We start from the raw sequence: 18354 nt of genomic DNA, 5'->3' as shown, positions 1-18354 counted from the left end.
CAACTTTCTCACGTCTCCATCATCAGGTAAGCTCTAAACTTTCACTGTTTGATAGTATCACCAGACATACATCTGAGAATCAAGTTTTAATCCTATGCATGCCTAAAATTTCTGATAGTTGCCCTCGATTTCTCAGGATTTCCATCATCTGATCCTGACCTGATGACAATGGAAATAAACGGCGAGTATACTCTTTCACTACAAAGAAATGATTTCTCAAATCCGTCAAACTTGGTCGTTTAAATTCCCCATTGAAATGAGGAAAATATTTGATGTTTACACCTGATTTTCTCTAGATTCCAATGGTTCACATAGACGCGACTAATGCCATAGTAAATCAGAGCCTTTATCATTATACTGTGCTATATTTCGTTCGTATCCGCCGTGGGTATGGTTTCCATACTAAGGTGCCCAATGACCTTTGAATGATTTAAAAATTGTCACAGTTTAGAGGCAATTATATTTAAGAAGTGTTTGATATGAATTTCAACTTTAATATCTCTACGCGTTCATGTAAAAAAGGGTAGGTAGTAAGTTTATAATTATTAAAAAAATATATTTTATGTCGTGTAAGCAAAAATAATATTTTAATATCTTATGTAACTTCAAATTTATCATTTTCGCAATTTTTCCTTTATCTGTACTATATAACGCTGCTTCGTGCCGAATTTCAAGATTCTGAGTTCACGGGAAGTACCTTGTAGGTTTTGATTCCCTAGCGTGTGACGGAAATTCGTCTAAGGTGTCGGTATAACTGCTGTATCTTTTAATCGCGTTAACTTAGAAGTTTCATTTCTTCACTGCCTAAAGGGACAATAGACCTTGGTATTTGGTATAAATTTCAATTTGATACCTTTATTCGTTCGTGAGAAATAAGGTAGTAAGTTTAATTTCATTAAAATATTTTTTTTATACTATATAACTAAAAAAATGAGATTTTCGCAATTTTTCCTATATTTGCATTATATGACAATGCTTCATGCCAAATTTCAAGACTCTGAGTTTACGGGAAGTATCCTGTAGGTTTTGATTCCTTTGCGAGTGTCGAAAATTTGTTGAAAATATCGACATAATTGGCTGTATCTTTTGATTGGCTTGGCTTAGAAGTTTGATATTTTCAGAGCTTAAAGGGACAATAGACCTGAGTATTTCATGTGAATTTCAGCTTGATACGTGCACGCGTTCTTGAGATAAAGGGTCTTGACAGACAGACAGACAGACAGACAGACAGACAGACAGACAGACAGACAGACGGACAACAAAGTGATCCTATAAGGGTTCCGTTTTTTCCTTTTGAGGTACGGAACCCTAAAACGCTTTCATTGTAATTAATTCGACAAAAACGCCTCCCATAAATCTTTCTACAAAATTTTTGAATTAAACTGCCACCAAAGAAGACATATTTTTTGGAGTTTAATATTATGTTTATTTTCTGAAACAGGCTGTACAACTTAAAAGTGTTTTTCATAAATCGTAGTATTAGTCATATTAATTTGTCGTAGTAATATTTATATGAGGTTAAGTTTCGATGGGTTGAAAACTCCTGGTCTCGTGTTGAGTTGTGCGGATGTTCCGCGCGGAACTGGCATACTGCCCAGTCGGTTACCACCACGACCTGGGGCAATATTTAAAAGGTTTTATAGATTTTGAGACTGAATTCATTTCGTTCGCGTCAAACGCTATTTAATCGCACTTGTATACCTACGTTGTTTAGCCGACTTGTTAAACGTTGCAATCAACAAATCGAGACAAAACGACGTATGTGATTTAATGGTGTTTGTCAGTCTATTTTAACCATAAAATGAACACAAAAAATCAGATCTTTCTCCGCAAGAGACAATATATATGACCCTAAAAATACACAATCTTCCAAATTATATTCTTATAAATCGTAGGTATATCTACTGACCTGTAGAAGTAGATGCGCCTCGAGTGCTGGCTCGTGCGGCGCCTCGCGTGCTGCGGGCGGCCGCCACTGCGCCTCGCATAGCTTTCTTCTTGGCGGATGATGGCCCCTTGCGTTTGTATCTACGGAAAAATTGTATGTGTTTAATTTGATAGATAATAATGCTTTTTGAAGTGGGTCAATTAGAGCAGCTCTTTACTGATTATCATTGGTCTTTGTTACAGATAAATCTTAGCCACCAAAAGTTCAGTTGTTATGTCTATTTGTATGTATATCTTCGACATTTGCCATGTAAACTACTTATCTAGCATTCAGCTAGTAACTACATCTGATTTGAAGCTCACCCAAAACTTTTCATTATCTTTCTCATACATTTTTGTTTTATAATTTAATTTTTTGTTTATGTCAAACCACAGTACATACTTTTTGACTTCTAAACATTTAAAATTTATATCATACCTCTTCCTAACTCCCCCGCGGAAAGTCCCCCGTCGTCTCCCCCTGGCGCCGGGCGAGCTCGCCTGGCTGGCGGCGAGGCGGCTCCAGTCGGTGTCGGAGTCTGAACCCTCGTCTATGTGAGATTCCTTCTGCTGCTCCTCTTCTAGTTCATCCTGGTACTGCATCAGGAGACCTGGTGCCATAGAAAATAGTATTGAAAAAATATGGAAAAAGTTTGATGGCGTTTTTTTAAAGAAACAACAGCCTGACTGCTATTTCTGATTTGATGGTCAACAGTAATACAGTTGTTGCTGCTGTAATGCATATACGGCAACAACTTTGATCTAAAACAGCATACTGTTTACTAAATGCTATTTTAACCTCAACTAGCCTGTTTGTATAACACAATTACCGAAACACAACATTGATAGTAGGGACTGTTTTACCCAAACTAAGACTATCACCTACCCATCTTCTCGATAGCGTAAGCACTGGTGATGTGCAGCAGCTGCTCGCCGTACTTGTGGTAGTTGGCCCGCGTGACGTAGGGCAGCGCCAGCATGTCGTCGGCCTTTTCCGGCAGCTTGGCCGCCATGGCCTTCAGAGCCGCCTGCGGTAGGACTGAGGCTAGGGTGGCGCCTCGGGCACTCGCCATCTCGCTAAGAAAGTATATAATATAGTAAGTTTTTTGTTTGTTATAGTTTTTGTAGACATGAAAGATTGTGAGTCGCTGCTCTACTATTTTTAGGTATCAACTGTTGGCGAGGGAGAGAGATATGATGGTAGGGTATTATGCTTGTGTAAGATCGCTTAATCTCTCGTAACTGTCTACCTGAAAAATCCTAAAAATTACACTTTTTGAACTGACTTGTTTAAAAAATTTCTCATACATAAGGTGTATTTCTGCAAAATTTCATCAACATCCGTTAGCGCGTGAAGACGTAACAAACATAATATACATAAGTATAATGTGTATTGTAATAAGATAGTGTGATGAAATTAGTCCGATGTGACAGCATATGATAGTGTGTGTAGTGTGATATTATAGTACAATGTGATAGTATTGTGAAGTGTGATATGATAAACAATTCCTCACCGGCAAGCCTCGACCAGGTCAGCATAGCATCTCTCCTCTAATCTCTTGAGCAGCGCCGTCACGGACGTGTCGTCCTGCACGGCGGCGGGGGCGGCGGCCTCGGTGCGACGCTCGCCGGACACCTTCATGGGGAACACTATGCGCAGCCCGCCGCGCATCAGTCTAGGGAGAGTGGAATCCAAAAAGAAAAATACTATATTACTTAATAACAATCGTAAAAGTTTACTTGATCTAGAATGATTAACTTATCTATATACACTAATATAACAGAGAGGAATCATTTTCTCTTAGTATGTACCCAAACTAAAAGCTTCTTATCGAATGAGCCGCAGGATTAACCACCAAGCAAGCTTTCGCAAGCTTTTACTGCTGGCAAACTATATTATCCCCGACTAACATAGCCTACTTTATGTATGGATAAAGTAGCCTCTTAAATATAAATTCATAGGAGTTTAGGTGTATGAAGAAGTTCCTTCGGGATGCGGGTGAACTCTTAACAAAATGCAATACTGACTTGTCAACATTAGGCCCCAGCACGACGTATGCGCTGGCGATGTCGTTGTTGACGACGAGCCGCTCCGCCAGCAGCCCGCGCACCACCAGCTGCCGCAGCAGACGCATCGGGTCCCCGCGGTGCCACGACTTGCAGCTAAAACACAAATATATACTTTTAATTATTTTGAATTCACATCACTCCACGAAGGTCGATGAAATAGTGAAGTATGTTCGAATGAACACCAACTGGACATTAAGAGTCGAGAAGTTGGAGCCGAGACACGAACTTTAGATCGTTCGTGGTACGTGTGCCGACTCGTTATCTCAACATGTTCCAAGAACAGTTTTGGCCGAAGGGTGTCGTGTTCCGGCGATTCCACGCGTTCCACGCAGTGCACCACGAGCCCGCCTACCGGAATCAAGACTTAAATGTAATTGTTTTTATTTTTCTATGTATTAATTAGAAGATAGGTAAATTGCGTCTTCTGTCACGTGTACTGGCTGATGCTCTATAAGCTAGAACTGACCGGGCATGTATAGGCGAGTTGTGCAGCGCCTGCAGGCGTTGCTGCATGGAGCCGCGCAGTGCATCAGCAATGTGCAGCAGCGTGAAGCTGTTGCGGCCGCCGCAGCTCTCCCGGACACAGCGGGCGATCAGCTTGCATTCTTCTGTCACGTCTACTGGCTGAAAATACATATTTTGGTCAAAATAATGTGGTGAAGTTTGGTAGAGTTTTTTGTATAAGTTGGCAGATTAGTTTAGCATAGTGACATGTCAGCTTTGAAGTAGACTCTTACTTGAAAAAGCAAAAAATAGGGGGGAAAAATTTTACTGCAAGTACCTAATTCAAAAAAATTAAACACAACGAACATTAACAATGGGCAAAAAGCTTCAAAAAAATCTATCGAATCTCTGCTTCGTCGATGTCGCTGTCGTATTGTGTTCCAGTAGAGAAGAATAGTACCTTGATGTGCTAACTTTACCTTATAATCATGTGCAGCCCTGCAGTTATCGCAGGCGGTCTGGGGCTGCGCCACGCAGTGCTGGCGCTGGAACCGCTCGCCGAGGTAGGCCAGCACCTGCGCCCGCCGACACTCCGTCACGGACTCGCACACCTCCACCATACGGAGCAGGTTCTCTATGTGCACGCGTTTGGCTTCCGCTGTCGTGTTGCGTTCCACTGGAATGTGGGTAAATAGTTGTCTTATAATTGGCCGAATGGGATTTTGGAAGAAAACATTAGTAAATAAGGTTTATCTGTACATCAAAAACATCCCAACAAAAAGCGAAGTGGGAGAAAGTTCTTACAAGTAATCCAGTCGGACGAATATTCGAAGGCTGACAATGCAAACGCAAGGATGGGCTCGAGGCCCAGCTTATTACGAATGAAGCCGCCGAAACGACAATTCCCTTGCCCATATCACGTATTCAAATTGGATTTTACACATATTCAATCTGGGGGCATTTAATTTTCCGCTACAAGAAATAACTCCTGCTAGTAGTCCTCCACTGACTGTATACTCACTGTCGAGCAGTCGGCGATACCTCACGACGTCGCAGTAGGAGTAGTACAGCAGGCAGTGTGCCGTGTCTGCGTCCTCCACTGACTGTATACTCACTGTCGAGCAGTCGGCGATACCTCACGACGTCGCAGTAGGAGTAGTACAGCAGGCAGTGTGCCGTGTCTGCGTCCTCCACTGACTGTATACTCACTGTCGAGCAGTCGGCGATACCTCACGACGTCGCAGTAGGAGTAGTACAGCAGGCAGTGTGCCGTGTCGCCGTCTCGTCCGGCTCGGCCCGCCTCTTGGTAGTAGCCCTCCACTGACTTCGGCATGCTGTGGTGGATCACGTAGCGGACATCTGCCTTGTCCACTCCCATACCGAAAGCTATCGTCGCGCAGATCTACAAAAACGAAAATTACGAAGATACGGTATTTTGTGACGTAATATGGGACGTGTTTTGAAAGGCATTTGGACAACTCTAGCAGTCGAAAGAAAGTGTCCACAAAGTCTGACAACTAATCTCTACAAGGGGTATTATATAGCCCGAGTCAGATAGGAAGTCGTCCATATAAAACACAGCTGCGTCATATCATATGCACAGTATATTTTTATGAATGGGCTCGGCAGATGATTTTTTTTCGTACCTAATTTACCAGCTTCTACCACGCGGATAAAACCTTAGTTTAGCTCACAATAGGTGAGCGTGGTGAACGATACAAAATGCAGTTCAATCGCATCAAAAACGGTCAAAGGCGACTAAATCTAACGAAAAAAGAATTATTACTAAAATCGCACAAGAAAATATTTCAAAATATTTTACAATCGTTCAAATCAAATCAAAAAATACCGATATATATAGTTGGAAATATTTATACTAACCACATTATATCTATCAGCGACCCAGCCGGCCTGCACCTCTTCCCTCTTCTTATCGCTAAGCCCGGCGTGGTAGGGAGCGGCCTTGATGCCGGCCTTGCGCAAGTCTTCCGATAACTTCTCACACTCCTTGCGAGACAGGCAGTATACTATACCTGATACTCTGAGGAACATTTGGAAAGTTTATATATGAAAAAAACTAATCTTGCAGGTAAAACTTGAAACTTGAAAGAAGTCTGTCTACCTATAAACCTGCACTGGCTAAATGACTGCTGAAAAAGATTTCTGACGTTCGTAAGTGCTTCTAAGGCCTGAATGAAATAAAATGATTTAACTTTGTCTTTGAAGAAACAATGACTGATTTAGAACCTGTGGGCAATCTACTCAAAAAATATAAGTTACGGTAAGTCTGACATTTGAGTGGACAAAATACAGCAATAGGATGATACATAAGTTATTTTTTATAATCTTATTGAGCAACATTTACTCCACTATAAACCACATGAAACTCACCTGAAAAACTTCTGCTTAATAATCGCAGCGACATCCTGATTGATGGACTTAGGCTTCTTCTCCAATATCTGATAAGCCAAGTTGGGTCTATTGAAGCTGCTTAGGAACCACTTGCACTCCTTAACTTGTAGCTGATGTAATATGTCCATTCGTACTCGGGGGGTGGCTGTGGCGGTTAGTGCTATGATGTTGGTCTTAGGGAACATGGTGCGGAGGATGGAGAGACGCTTGTAGTCGGGTCGGAAGTCGTGGCCCCATTGCGAGACGCAGTGAGCTTCGTCGATTACAAACCTGAGGAATGATGGAGTTAGTTAGGTGGGGATGAAAGGTAGGAGCTCTCTTCATCATCAACAATCTCGATTATATTGGTCTTCTAATAGAGTTAAGCGATATATTTCCAAGGTCTATCCCCTTTTACCTGCTTATAAATAATTTAAGTGCTGGCTGGGCAACGCTGCGCAAGGATCTTTTTACAAATAAAAAAAAGTCATTTTGCTTACTCAAAAGTCCACACTTTTCAACTCCAGGTTTCTCCACTTCATTTTTCATTTAGAAGGCACATAAAAGTAATTTTAAATATTGAGAAGACTCGCAAGTTACTACATGAATAGGGCAGGTCAAATATTCCGACCGTCAAGACCTTGACTATTAAACAACAGAAAAAGTTTCTTCAAGCAACCAAAAGTAGCCTCAAACCATTTAAATAATTTATTTAGCCGCATATACATAAATTGAACACAATATAATATAAACAATACAAAAAAAACTACCGTAGCAAGGGATCCATCTTGGTATATGCCTTACCTAGCAAGTTTCCCTCTAGAGTACAGTGCACTGAGCATGGACTGGAACTTGGGCGAGTTGCTGATCTTCTCCGGCGTCACGTACAGCAGCTTGATGAGTGGCTCGCGGAGAGACAGCTTGTGGTAGATCTCGTCACATGTGGCTAGAGATACGTCACCTGACATGTGTGCTGCGGGGATCTAGAGGAAATGATATGACAATAAGAAACTAGAATATATTTCACCCGACAAGGCCCACTCAAGGTGGATTGCTGTAATCTATCTATTCATCAATCTGTGATTAGAGATCGGATTTTGACTTTTAATTAAATCCACATAAATTATATCGAATGTCTCTGTCATTGTGTGTTGGTACTTGGTACAGTGGTAAATTTTAGTGAATAAAATAAAACGCTCCAAAAAGCAAGGGCATATTTATAGTTTAATCTGGTATCATAACCAGAGCGAATCAACTAACTATGAAATCCAAGAATAATCTAATCTAAACTACGTGATTACAGATCACACCACAAGTTGCGAAAATCTTAATAATGGATGGTACTATTAATTTAAATTAAAAGCAACTTACGTCAAGAGACAGCAGTTTGTTGACTTGATCCAAGATAAGTGACTTGAGCGGAGATATCACTATGGTAACACCGGGCATTAATATCGCCGGTAGCTGATAGCACAGGGATTTACCTGAAAACAATAAACATGTATTTTGTATCGTATTGCTATGAAACACATTTCGAAAGCTTAAGACTGTAGAGACAATGAAGGTTTTTCAAGATGATAGATCAAATCTGGGTCCCACGTCACCCTTAAACTTGGAAAAGAAATGGACGAGAGGTCTCGTTAACCTATTAATTTATAGTCATGCAGTAACCAATACCTTCAAACTTGTTATTCTAAATTGAACCTTAACTACTACGAAATAAGTTCCCTTACCGCCGCCAGTAGGCATGAGTACAAAGCAATCGTGTCCCAACAGCGTGGCATTGATGACTTGCAACTGGTTCGGCCGGAACGACTTCAGACCGAACCGCTCTTGGAACACCTCCATCATTAGTGTGGAGTGAGGGTAGTCTAGTCCGTCGAATTCACCTGAAATATTGTGAAGAGATAGATAGACTGTTTGACAGATAGATTGCTAAAGTTATTGATTAGCCTTATAGCAATCAATCGAAAATTGAATTGACTGATTGACAGATTGATCGACGAAAGTTATCGATTAGCCTAATAGCAGTCAAACGAAGATTGAATTCAGTTTATATGTCTGCAGATACCATTTATTAGACAAGTCAATTCAAATTTTATTTTCTATCTATCTTATAAAATAGTGTATATAATATGAGAGTTAAAACATGCAATTTTTTACTCACCAGTAATACCATCATTTTGAGTACCAGCATGGAAATCACCGATCCCTTCATACTTAGGTTTTTCCGCTACCACTGAATTGTCCATCAAATTCACCACTTGTGGCTCATCATTGCCCGAGACTTCTAACTTCTCTTCAAAGTCCTCAGGCCTATACTCTGGCCAGCCATCATCATCAACCGGTATATCTATAACGCTGTTAACATCATTCGCATTACTAGTGCTAGCTACCGAATCACTGATGTTGATAACAGAAGCTGACTGTTCTGGCAAAATCTCAATGTCATCATCCATGTCGAGAGGAACTTCATAGTCATCCATTGGGTCACTCTCTTCTTCAATTTCTTTAACAGAATCGTTACCAGGTCTGTTCATGTTTATTAAAGAACTTTTACTGAACTGAGGAGCTTGGAAGTCTATGGAACTAGCTGCCACTGGGGCTAATTTTGGTGCTTCTGTTGTATCCAATGGTTTAAGCCTTTCTGAAGCGTTTCTCAGTCTTTCAGCAGTAGATGACGGTATGTCTTTATTAGGAGTCGATTTATTCTCTTCTAGTGTCAATCTTGAAGGCTTTTTAAACACAAATTTACCCTTCCCTTTGGCTTGTTCACTTGTACTGTTTTCTGCATCAGATTGACAACTAGTTTCTAATTTAGATGAATTATTGAGTGGTGAAAAAGCGTCAAAAGATAATGATTTTTTAGGTAATAACTCATTTCTTGGTCCTTTGTTGAATGTAGCGAAATCTGGTGTTGAAGTTGATGTGCCTGGGTCTTTACTGTCATTTAGCACACATTTTGCGACTTTCTTATGTATTGTACTAGATTCTAGGTCAAAGTCATCTAAGTCGTCATTATATCTACTGAGCAGAGATGGACTCGAACTACCATTGTGTTGAGATGTGTTATCCATTGTACCATTACTAAGTTTATTTTCACCAATATTTTCGTCTACTTTAGAGCTTATACTATCAGGTTCAGTCAATACTGCTTTTAGTTTACATTTCAATTGTTTCATTTTGGCATATATTCTTTTATTGTATCCAGGGAATTTCTCTTTGATACAGTTAGGTATTTTGTCAAATGCACTAAATATTTTTTCTAGTAGATCTATGTAGAGTTCCTTACATTGTTCCTTGTGTTTTTGCTGTATTCCATTCTAAAATTGACAATAAAGTGTTGCTCAATTAAAACGTTTATAATTACTTTTTTTTAATATTATTTACTCCGATAAAAAATGAAGACACTTGCAGAACTTGAAGAACATACTCATATTTAGAAGCTGTATATAATGTATAGAATATAGATTTATTTACCTTACTACTAATCAAAGCAGGATGTTTGGCCACTTTCTCCAAAAACCCTGAGAGTGACTCATCCAACTTGATATTCCTCAGTGGATCCTTATCTTTACTGGGGCTGGTTTTTTCAGGGGTTTTCAAAGTTTTCTTATTATTGTCCTTTTTTATTTCAGGTTTATTCTTTGGTGGGGTTGGTGTTGTGCTTATTCTAATAGGTTTTGTAAATTTTTCTGGTGTTCGACACTTACTTTTGTTGTTGAATGCTATTGGTAGGTCTTGCATATCATCCTGAAATAATTTTGTATCTTTTTAGAATTCTGTAGGCATATCAGTATAACATAATGGAACATTTGATGGGTTTGTAAATTTTAAATGCTCATACCATATATCCAAGAACCTAACTAACCAAATTTTTAAAAGTAAAAACAAGTTTAGACTTGTCACAGTTCATGACACTTTCAAACATTTCATGAAGTGAGCAAATCTAGATCTTCAAGAGTGAATCTAGACAATGGATACTACACATTACATACAAAAATTGTATAGCTTGTGTATATTTTAAGAAATCTTGTGTAATAATAAGAAAGAGTATTTTTTTTAAAAAAGGTGACTCACCACATCCATTTCAAACATGTCATTACTCTGATTATCATCTTGTATGTTATTTTTGTGTGTCAGAGGACTGATTCCATTGGTCACTGGTTTCCTGAAGCTTGGCAGGAGGGATGGAGATACTTGATGCCCATTTGTTATTTTGGGGTTCTGAAAAATATGGAGCATTTATTCAAACTCTATACTATATATTACGTTAGGTGGTAAACATTTTAAATGTATTGGAATCCAAAAGGCTTATACATATTCATCTTTTATATAATAAACATTATGCTTACCGTTACTGTCACTGTTTTCTCGTCAGAAGTCTTTTTAAATGGTGGTGTCCCTGAAATTGTAATACAACATGTGTGAAATTAACCCTGTATTGAAATAATATAGTTATGGAAGACTTGTCTTTAATCAGCCGAGTGGAATCATAATTAATTATTATCTAATATAATAATAATGATTGGATACTTACAGTTGCCTGAACTTGTGGACTTTGATTTAAAAACAAATCGGGATTTCTTTTCTGAGGCCTGCTCATTTTTGTTATCACTGTAATATAAAAAAAAGCTGAATAATGTGCAGAAAAAAGAGCAGAAAATATTGTTGCATTTTTAGATATTCATGAATTTATAAAAAGCTAATAGTGCACTACCCTCCACAAAACTAAAACTTAGCGAACACCAACTTAAGGAAACTCTTAAAAAAGCAAATAAATATACTACAAATTTAAAATAAATATACGATAGATTATTGCAGAAATTCTTATAAAATAACAATAGGAAAAGTTATTCTACCTTGCACTTTTTGTACTTGAATTTTCACTAGTTTTTTTTATAAAGCTCATCAGTGTCGATTGTTTACTTTGTGATGACATCGTTAAATCATTCAGAACTATTAATTTGTATTCATTTTATTTATAATTTAATTTTTCGCACGGTCCAAGTTTATTTACGCTCACGTTCCGTTACCCTCAGGGGCTGGTCACTGCCGTACTTGACTAGATTTCGGTAAAAAATTTAGAAAAGCGCCATCTGCAATCCTCTTCCTAAAGTATTTAATATCTTCAAGTGATAATAGATGGCTCTTTAATCAAAAATTAACTTCCATAAAATATCACTAAAATTATTGAAATCTAAAAATTATTTTATATATTAGTATTACGTAGGAAATCTATCAATTATTTTTATTAAATCTGTACACTATTTTATATACATAAATTATTTTTCTATAATTATTTTTTTGGTTGGCAATAAACCGTGCCAACTGCCAATGCTGAAGTTAGAATTTGAATTTTAATGGCGAGTACAGTACATACAATTTGTGTGTTAAGTTTTCGTCCATTTAAGTGTTTTCTGCTGTTGACTTGCGTTGATTTGAGTTTTACTCATCCGCTGTGTTTTCGGTGAATTAGTGAGTGAGTTGAGCTGTGCTCCTCTGTTTCATTGTTTCACATAACTTGCGAAAAGACGCCATTAGTGTTTAGTATTATTTGCGATAAAGACGCCTTTTTTGTGATATTTGTGAAATAGACACTGTTATTGTGTTATTAGCGATTAGAGACGCTTGTTTGAGTGCATATAATCATGCCGAGGCGGTGCGAATTGGGATGTTCACACAACCCGGGTAAGTGCTTTCTTTATCAAGTTCATAGTACCTAGGGCCCGATTCTGTTAATAGTATCATTAAGTTATTAATATCAAAATTGAATAGAAATTAAATCGCAATATCAGTTTTAACCATTTCGGGCATTCTGCTACTAATATTTATAAGACCAATCGTATTCCAACGACATTCGATTGGTTGCTATTGGTCTGCCGTTTTGGTTTATAGGTACATATTACCATATTATTCTTAGTCTATATTGCCATATTGCCTCAAAGTCGTGGTGGCCTAGTGGGTAAAGAGCCAACCTCACAAGTATGAGGGCGTGGGTTCGATTCCAGGTCAGGCAAGTACCCATGCAACTTTTCTAAGTTTGTATGTACTTTCTAAGTATATCTTAGAAACCAATGACTGTGTTTCGGATGGCACGTTAAACTGTAGGTCCCGGCTATCATTTAACATCCTTGGCAGTCGTTACGGGTAGTCAGAAGCCAGTAAGTCTGACACCAGTCTAACCAAGGGGTATCGGGTTGCCCGGGTAGCTGGGTTGAGGAGGTCAGATAGGCAGTCGCTCCTTGTACAGCACTGGTACTCAGCTGAATCCGGGAATTATTCCCAATAGTCCCCTCTAGCTGTCCTCGGGGTGACAGGGAATCTTCCCAGTTATCACCGGGTGACAATTTGTGCCGACTGTTCCTTTGAAAACTGACTAGAGGGGACAAATGGGAAGTCTATTTCTCAGTTGTCACCGGGGGGGTGACATTTGCTACGGTTCCTTCTTCCTTCCTAAGAAAAAAAAATGTAATTACCATAGATTTCAGGTTTTTTATTTATTATGTTACATAGAATCACATAAAAAAATATATATATTATTATTTTAACTAACACAATGTCAACAGGCTTACAAAATCGATTTTTTATAGTAGTTAATACTACTATAAAAAACCAAAACAACATTATGTTTCCTATAATAGGCACAATCACAGATAACTTTAATTAATACTAATCACAGATAATCACTAATGGTTAAGTTAAAAGTGCTTATTAGTCGCATGCTTATTTGTAACACAGTTTGTAATCTTGTTAAATTAAATAAAATTAAGAAAACGATTGGTGTTAATAGAAATTAATAATATGTGATGTACCTATTAAAGGAAACACAATGTTGTTTGTTATAAGAAATAAAAACCTGAAATCTATGATAATTACATTTTTTTTCTTTGGAAGATTCTATGTAGCATAATAAATAAAAACCTGAAATCTATGGTAATTACATTTTTTTTCTTTGGAAGGAAGAAGGAACCGTGTCACCCCCGGTGACAACTGAGAAATAGACTTCCCATTTGTCCCCTCTAGTCAGTTTTCAAAGGAACAGTCGGCAAAATTGTCACCTGATAACTGGAACAGCTATCACTATTACTATAGTATAAAACAAAGTCGCTTTTTCTGTCATGTGTCATGTTGTATGTCCCTATGAACGCTCAAATCTTTAAAACTACGCAACGGATTTTGATGCGGTTTTTAATAGATAGAGTAACTCATGAGAAGGTTTTATGTATAATAACATCTATTAAATAATGGAGAAATACTGTTACCCGTGCGAAGCCGGGGCGGGTCATAGTTGGGAATAATTCGAATCGGTTAGACTGGAAGCCGACCCCAACATAGTTGGGAAAAGGCTCGGGATGATGATATTGCCATATTGCAATCGTAAATCGTTTGCAGACAATATGATTCATTATTGAATCACAGAAAAGGATAAACACGTTTATTTAAAAGAAAAATAGTGGAATGCCACATACGCTTCAATCGTAATTGAGTCGTGATTGGATCTCAGTCGGATGTGAATCGCATGTCGCTAAAGTAAAATTAGCAGGGCAGGATTCTGCGCAATTTTTCTTTGAAATAAACGTTTTTATCCTTTCTGTCATTCAATAATGAATCATTTTGTCTGCAAATGATTTACGATTGCAATATGGCAATATAGACTAAGAATATTATGGTAATATAGACCAAAATGGCAGACCAATCGCAAACCAATCGAATGTCGTTGGAATACGATTGGTCTTATATTAGTAACAGAATGCCCGATATGGTTAAAAAAGCTGTTGCGATGCAATTTCTATTCAATTTTGACATTATTAACTTAACAGAATCGGGCCCCAGAATCGTGCTCCTGAAAGCTCCTAGTCATCCGGATAAACTTGTCATCACGGGAGATACCAACTCAGTCAATTATAAGGTTGGGCGTTTAGAAACACAGTTCCTTACGAGTAACCATTTATTACTGAATCCCATATGAAATGATACATGATTTAATAAGATAGACATACATAGATAGACACGCGCACACATACATAGGTAATAGGTATTCATTCATACATACACTATACAATATCAGCATACAAACTTCATATTTTTGTAATTTATTTTCAGGTGTGACACAACATCAATTTCCACACCCAGAAAAGAATCCTGAGTTATTCAAAGCCTGGGTTAATATAGTTGGTGGAAAACTGGAGACTGCAGATGATATCAAATTTTACAGAAAGCGAGTCATCTGTGACATACATTTTGCAGACAAGTTTAAGAATCGCAACAACCGTTTAAATAACATAGCTGTTCCTACTCTCCATCTTCAGGGTAAGATTTAGATCTTTATTCTTGAACTAGATCGCAATGCCACCTACTGAGTTAAAATTGCCATTAAGAAAACAAAATTCTTAATTATTCACAATTAAACTGAACTGAAATCTTTTAGGCCACCTGTTTGCAGTATATTAATATTTAATTGGATATAAAATGCAGTTCATTCACCCCTTAACCAACTCGGTGAAGGTTGTTGTTTAGTGGGATCTTAGACTTGTTTTTACTATTTCCAGGTGCTCCATCACAAGATGCTCATATGCCTCCTGCAACTCCACATATACCAACTGAACTTCCTATGCCTGAACATAATATATGGAATCTGCCTTCTACATCAAAGCAAATAGTCACTGGTACGTAAATGCTTGGCTACCTACATTCTCAAATTATGTTTAACTAGCTGCCATAATTAAATACTGCATTTTTTTTATAATAATAATCCCCCCCCCCATGGGGCCACCTTGACGTGATGGGGGAAGGCATGAACGCTTAAAGAAGTCAGTAAGAACTAGACGACCCTGTGCCAATTGGTAAACATGAGGTACCATCAGAAAATATAGTCATAACACCTCGGCTAACCCTTTCCAACTAACGGTCCCAACTTCCCAACTAACCTTCCCTTTCCCTTTACCTTCTCTTCAGTGTCTGATAAAATATATATCTTATTACTTTAAAATATGTACTCTGCAGTCACCTTCTCTCTTTCACCTCTTAACTTTTCTTTTTCTTAAGTTTTAAAACATTGCTCCTAATATAATTTAATGCGACTACGAAATAGAGTAATAATACCCCAGGCGGGTACCGGAGCTAATCGCGATGGAGAATCCCGCCCCCTTTGTATTCTGGGTGGGGGCGACGCTTTTTAAATTTCATTTTTTTCATAGATACCTTTAAGGCCACCTGTTTGCAGTATAGTAATATTTAATTGGATATAAAATACTGTTCATTCACCCCTTAACCAACTCGGTGAAGGTTGTTGTTTAGTGGGATCTTAGACTTGTTTTTACTATTTCCAGGTGCTCCATCACAAGATGCTCATATGCCTCCTGCAACTCCACATATACCAACTGAACTTCCTATGCCTGAACATAATATATGGGATCTGCCTTCTACATCAAAGCAAATAATCACTGGTATGTAAACGCTTGGCTACCTACATTCTCAAATTATGTTTAACTAGCTACCATAATTAATTACTGCATTAAGTAATATGTAACTGTTGTGTAGTCATTACAAACACACTTCAACTTGATTTATTGTAATGACAATTTAGGTTAATAATCCTCATGTAACTCACACTAGTAATTTTGATGTTTACAATGACAATGGTGAATTATTATTATTTTATTTTCAGCTGCACCTCCCAATGCGTGTGTTATAGCAGCAGAACATAATTATTGCAGTAAACATGGTATACAACAAAGACGGAAACTTAAAGGAGACAAAAGTAAGTGCCAATGTAGTTTATACCATAAGATATCCAAAAAAAATGTTTATACATAGGCTACTTTTTATCTGGGTGTGGAAAGTAGTAAAGTAAAAGTTTTTTTTTTTTTGCAGAAAAACTGAAATCAACTTCATCGCTGGAGAATGAATTAAAGATTTCAAGATTCCAAATGAAGAATTTAAAAACCGAAATTATTCGGTTACGTAAACGGAGTAGTAGTTTGAAAGAAAGATTAGCCAGCGTTGATAAAATTAGCAATACAAATTGTTTAAAAAAAATAACGAGAAATATGACAACTGCAGCAAAAATATTCACAAACATGCAGTACACCCAAACTCACAAGAGAGCTGGGCGGAGGTTTACTTTAAAGGAAAAAGTTTTGTCTCTCCATGTACAAAAGAGTCCCAAGAGTTATACTCTTTTATATAAATACTTTACATTGCCCTCTATAAAATCATTAAAAAGGCTTCTTGCGAAAATTGAAATAGAGTCGGGGCTAAATAAGTTTTTATTCATAAAAATGAGAAAGACTGTGAAGGAATTAAGTCCAGAAGATCGCCTCTGCTGTCTTATTTTTGACGAGATGTCAATATCGCCGCAGATCCATTACGACGGATCTAAGGATAAATTAAAGGGATTCGCTTGGCGTAGTAAAATTGCTGACCATGTTTTAGTTTACATGGTCAAAGGATTAAAGAAAAATTTAAACAGCCTGTTGCATACTTTTTACAAATTCTGTTAACAAAGCAGAATTAAAAGCCTTGACTATAAAAGTCATTAAATATGTTCAGGGTACAGGGCTTAATATTTTGTGCACAGTGTGCGACCAAAGCACAGTAAATGTCAGTGTAGTGAATGAAATTATTGAAGATAGTAGAATAAAATTCATAAAAGAAAATAAGGAATGGAGACATGATGTAATGGAAGTAGGGAAATCTAAAATTATCCCATTATTTGATGTCCCTCATTTATTGAAAGGGTAAGAAACAATTTACTTACGAAGGACTTAAAATATTTCGACTTCGAAGAAAAGGTTGAAAAGACGATAAAATGGGAATATTACCAGAAAATTTATGAAGCGGACAAATTACATGGTGAATTAAAAATATGTCAGAAACTAACTGATGAACATATTTATGTGGAGAAAATAAAAAATGAAGGTCAAACACGCAACCCAAATTTTTAGCCGCAGTGTTGCTACAGCTGCAGAACATTTATCTGCTAGGGGCGATTTATCTAATGAGTGCCGCCAAGTAATTACATTTACCAAAATGATGGACAATTTATTTGATTCCTTAAATTCAAGCTCATTTAATATGATACATGGAAAAATGTATAAATGTGGTGTTAGAAACAATATCGTGAAAATGAGGATGATGAAACTAAACTTTCACTTTATGTGCAATAAACATAAACATAAAATTGAAATATGATTTTTATTTAAATTCCAGGTCGCCTACTAAGTACTTTCTAAATGTTCCTACATTAACGTTGTTCTGTTGAGTTGTAGTAATCTGTGTTGTATTTCCATATTCAATAAATAACTATTTTCTACATTCTGTGGCTATATATTTGTAGTACGTACGTATGAACAAATTCCCTAGAATATCTATAGACGGTTATTCGTCATCTCGACACACTAAACTCACCACGAATGTGTCGAGTTGGTGAAACTCAAAATTTGTACATTTATCATGTCGTCAACTCGCCACGTCAAGATTTTAATTCGTGTCCAGTTAGTGAAACTTAGATTTTATCAC

The 18354-nt window shown here is 37.5% G+C and overlaps 3 protein-coding genes across 4 annotated transcripts in view; 2 read left to right on the top strand and 1 right to left on the bottom strand.

Moving 5' to 3' along the window:
* The window catches only part of LOC110376916 (sorbitol dehydrogenase), a 36286-nt gene extending 19692 nt beyond the window's left edge, over positions 1–16594 (top strand). The window contains exon 8 of the mRNA XM_064038929.1: positions 15933–16594. Within this exon, the coding sequence (XP_063894999.1) occupies positions 15933–16041 (109 nt within the window). The 3' untranslated portion in view covers positions 16042–16594. The remainder of the gene's footprint in view (positions 1–15932) is intronic.
* LOC110376918 (recQ-like DNA helicase Blm) lies at positions 1212–11832 on the bottom strand. The gene is made up of 20 exons (XM_049846087.2): positions 11694–11832; positions 11372–11448; positions 11187–11236; positions 10912–11058; positions 10312–10584; positions 8999–10154; positions 8565–8720; positions 8203–8315; positions 7636–7814; positions 6832–7122; positions 6322–6481; positions 5650–5842; positions 4920–5116; positions 4463–4620; positions 3955–4089; positions 3441–3602; positions 2813–3003; positions 2366–2537; positions 1910–2028; positions 1212–1615 (listed from the first exon to the last, which is right to left on the bottom strand). The coding sequence occupies exons 1-20, from the start codon at positions 11771–11773 to the stop codon at positions 1509–1511; spliced, it is 4116 nt and encodes a 1371-aa protein (XP_049702044.2). The 5' UTR covers positions 11774–11832; the 3' UTR covers positions 1212–1508.
* LOC135118035 (uncharacterized) lies at positions 11891–16650 on the top strand. Of its 2 annotated transcripts, XM_064038930.1 has the most exons (5): positions 11891–12522; positions 14938–15144; positions 15384–15500; positions 16164–16280; positions 16502–16650. In XM_064038930.1, exons 1-5 carry the CDS (start codon positions 12483–12485, stop codon positions 16648–16650), a joined length of 630 nt encoding a protein of 209 aa, XP_063895000.1. In that variant the 5' UTR covers positions 11891–12482. The 2 variants fall into 2 exon arrangements, with proteins under 2 accessions (XP_063895000.1, XP_063895001.1); XM_064038931.1 differs by having other exon boundaries at positions 11974–12522; positions 16164–16594.
* Positions 16651–18354: the final 1704 nt, after the last annotated feature.

This window comes from Helicoverpa armigera, chromosome 17 (genome assembly GCF_030705265.1).
Source record: "Helicoverpa armigera isolate CAAS_96S chromosome 17, ASM3070526v1, whole genome shotgun sequence".
In the NCBI taxonomy this organism is placed as follows: Eukaryota; Metazoa; Arthropoda; class Insecta; order Lepidoptera; family Noctuidae; genus Helicoverpa; species Helicoverpa armigera.
This window is presented reverse-complemented; position numbering and strand designations above follow the sequence as displayed.

Bases quoted from the DNA above. Each gene is read 5' to 3' on its own strand.
- LOC135118035 (XM_064038930.1), top strand. From the start codon at position 12,483: ATGCCGAGGCGGTGCGAATTGGGATGTTCACACAACCCGG. The intron at 12,523-14,937 runs GTAAGTGCTTTC...ATTTATTTTCAG, and splicing joins GGGATGTTCACACAACCCGG to GTGTGACACAACATCAATTT. The intron at 15,145-15,383 runs GTAAGATTTAGA...TACTATTTCCAG, and splicing joins TCCTACTCTCCATCTTCAGG to GTGCTCCATCACAAGATGCT.
- LOC110376918 (XM_049846087.2), bottom strand. From the start codon at position 11,773: ATGTCATCACAAAGTAAACAATCGACACTGATGAGCTTTATAAAAAAA. The intron at 8,316-8,564 runs GTAAGGGAACTT...TATTGTTTTCAG, and splicing joins ACTCATGCCTACTGGCGGCG to GTAAATCCCTGTGCTATCAG. The intron at 2,538-2,812 runs GTAGGTGATAGT...CTATGGCACCAG, and splicing joins TTACGCTATCGAGAAGATGG to GTCTCCTGATGCAGTACCAG.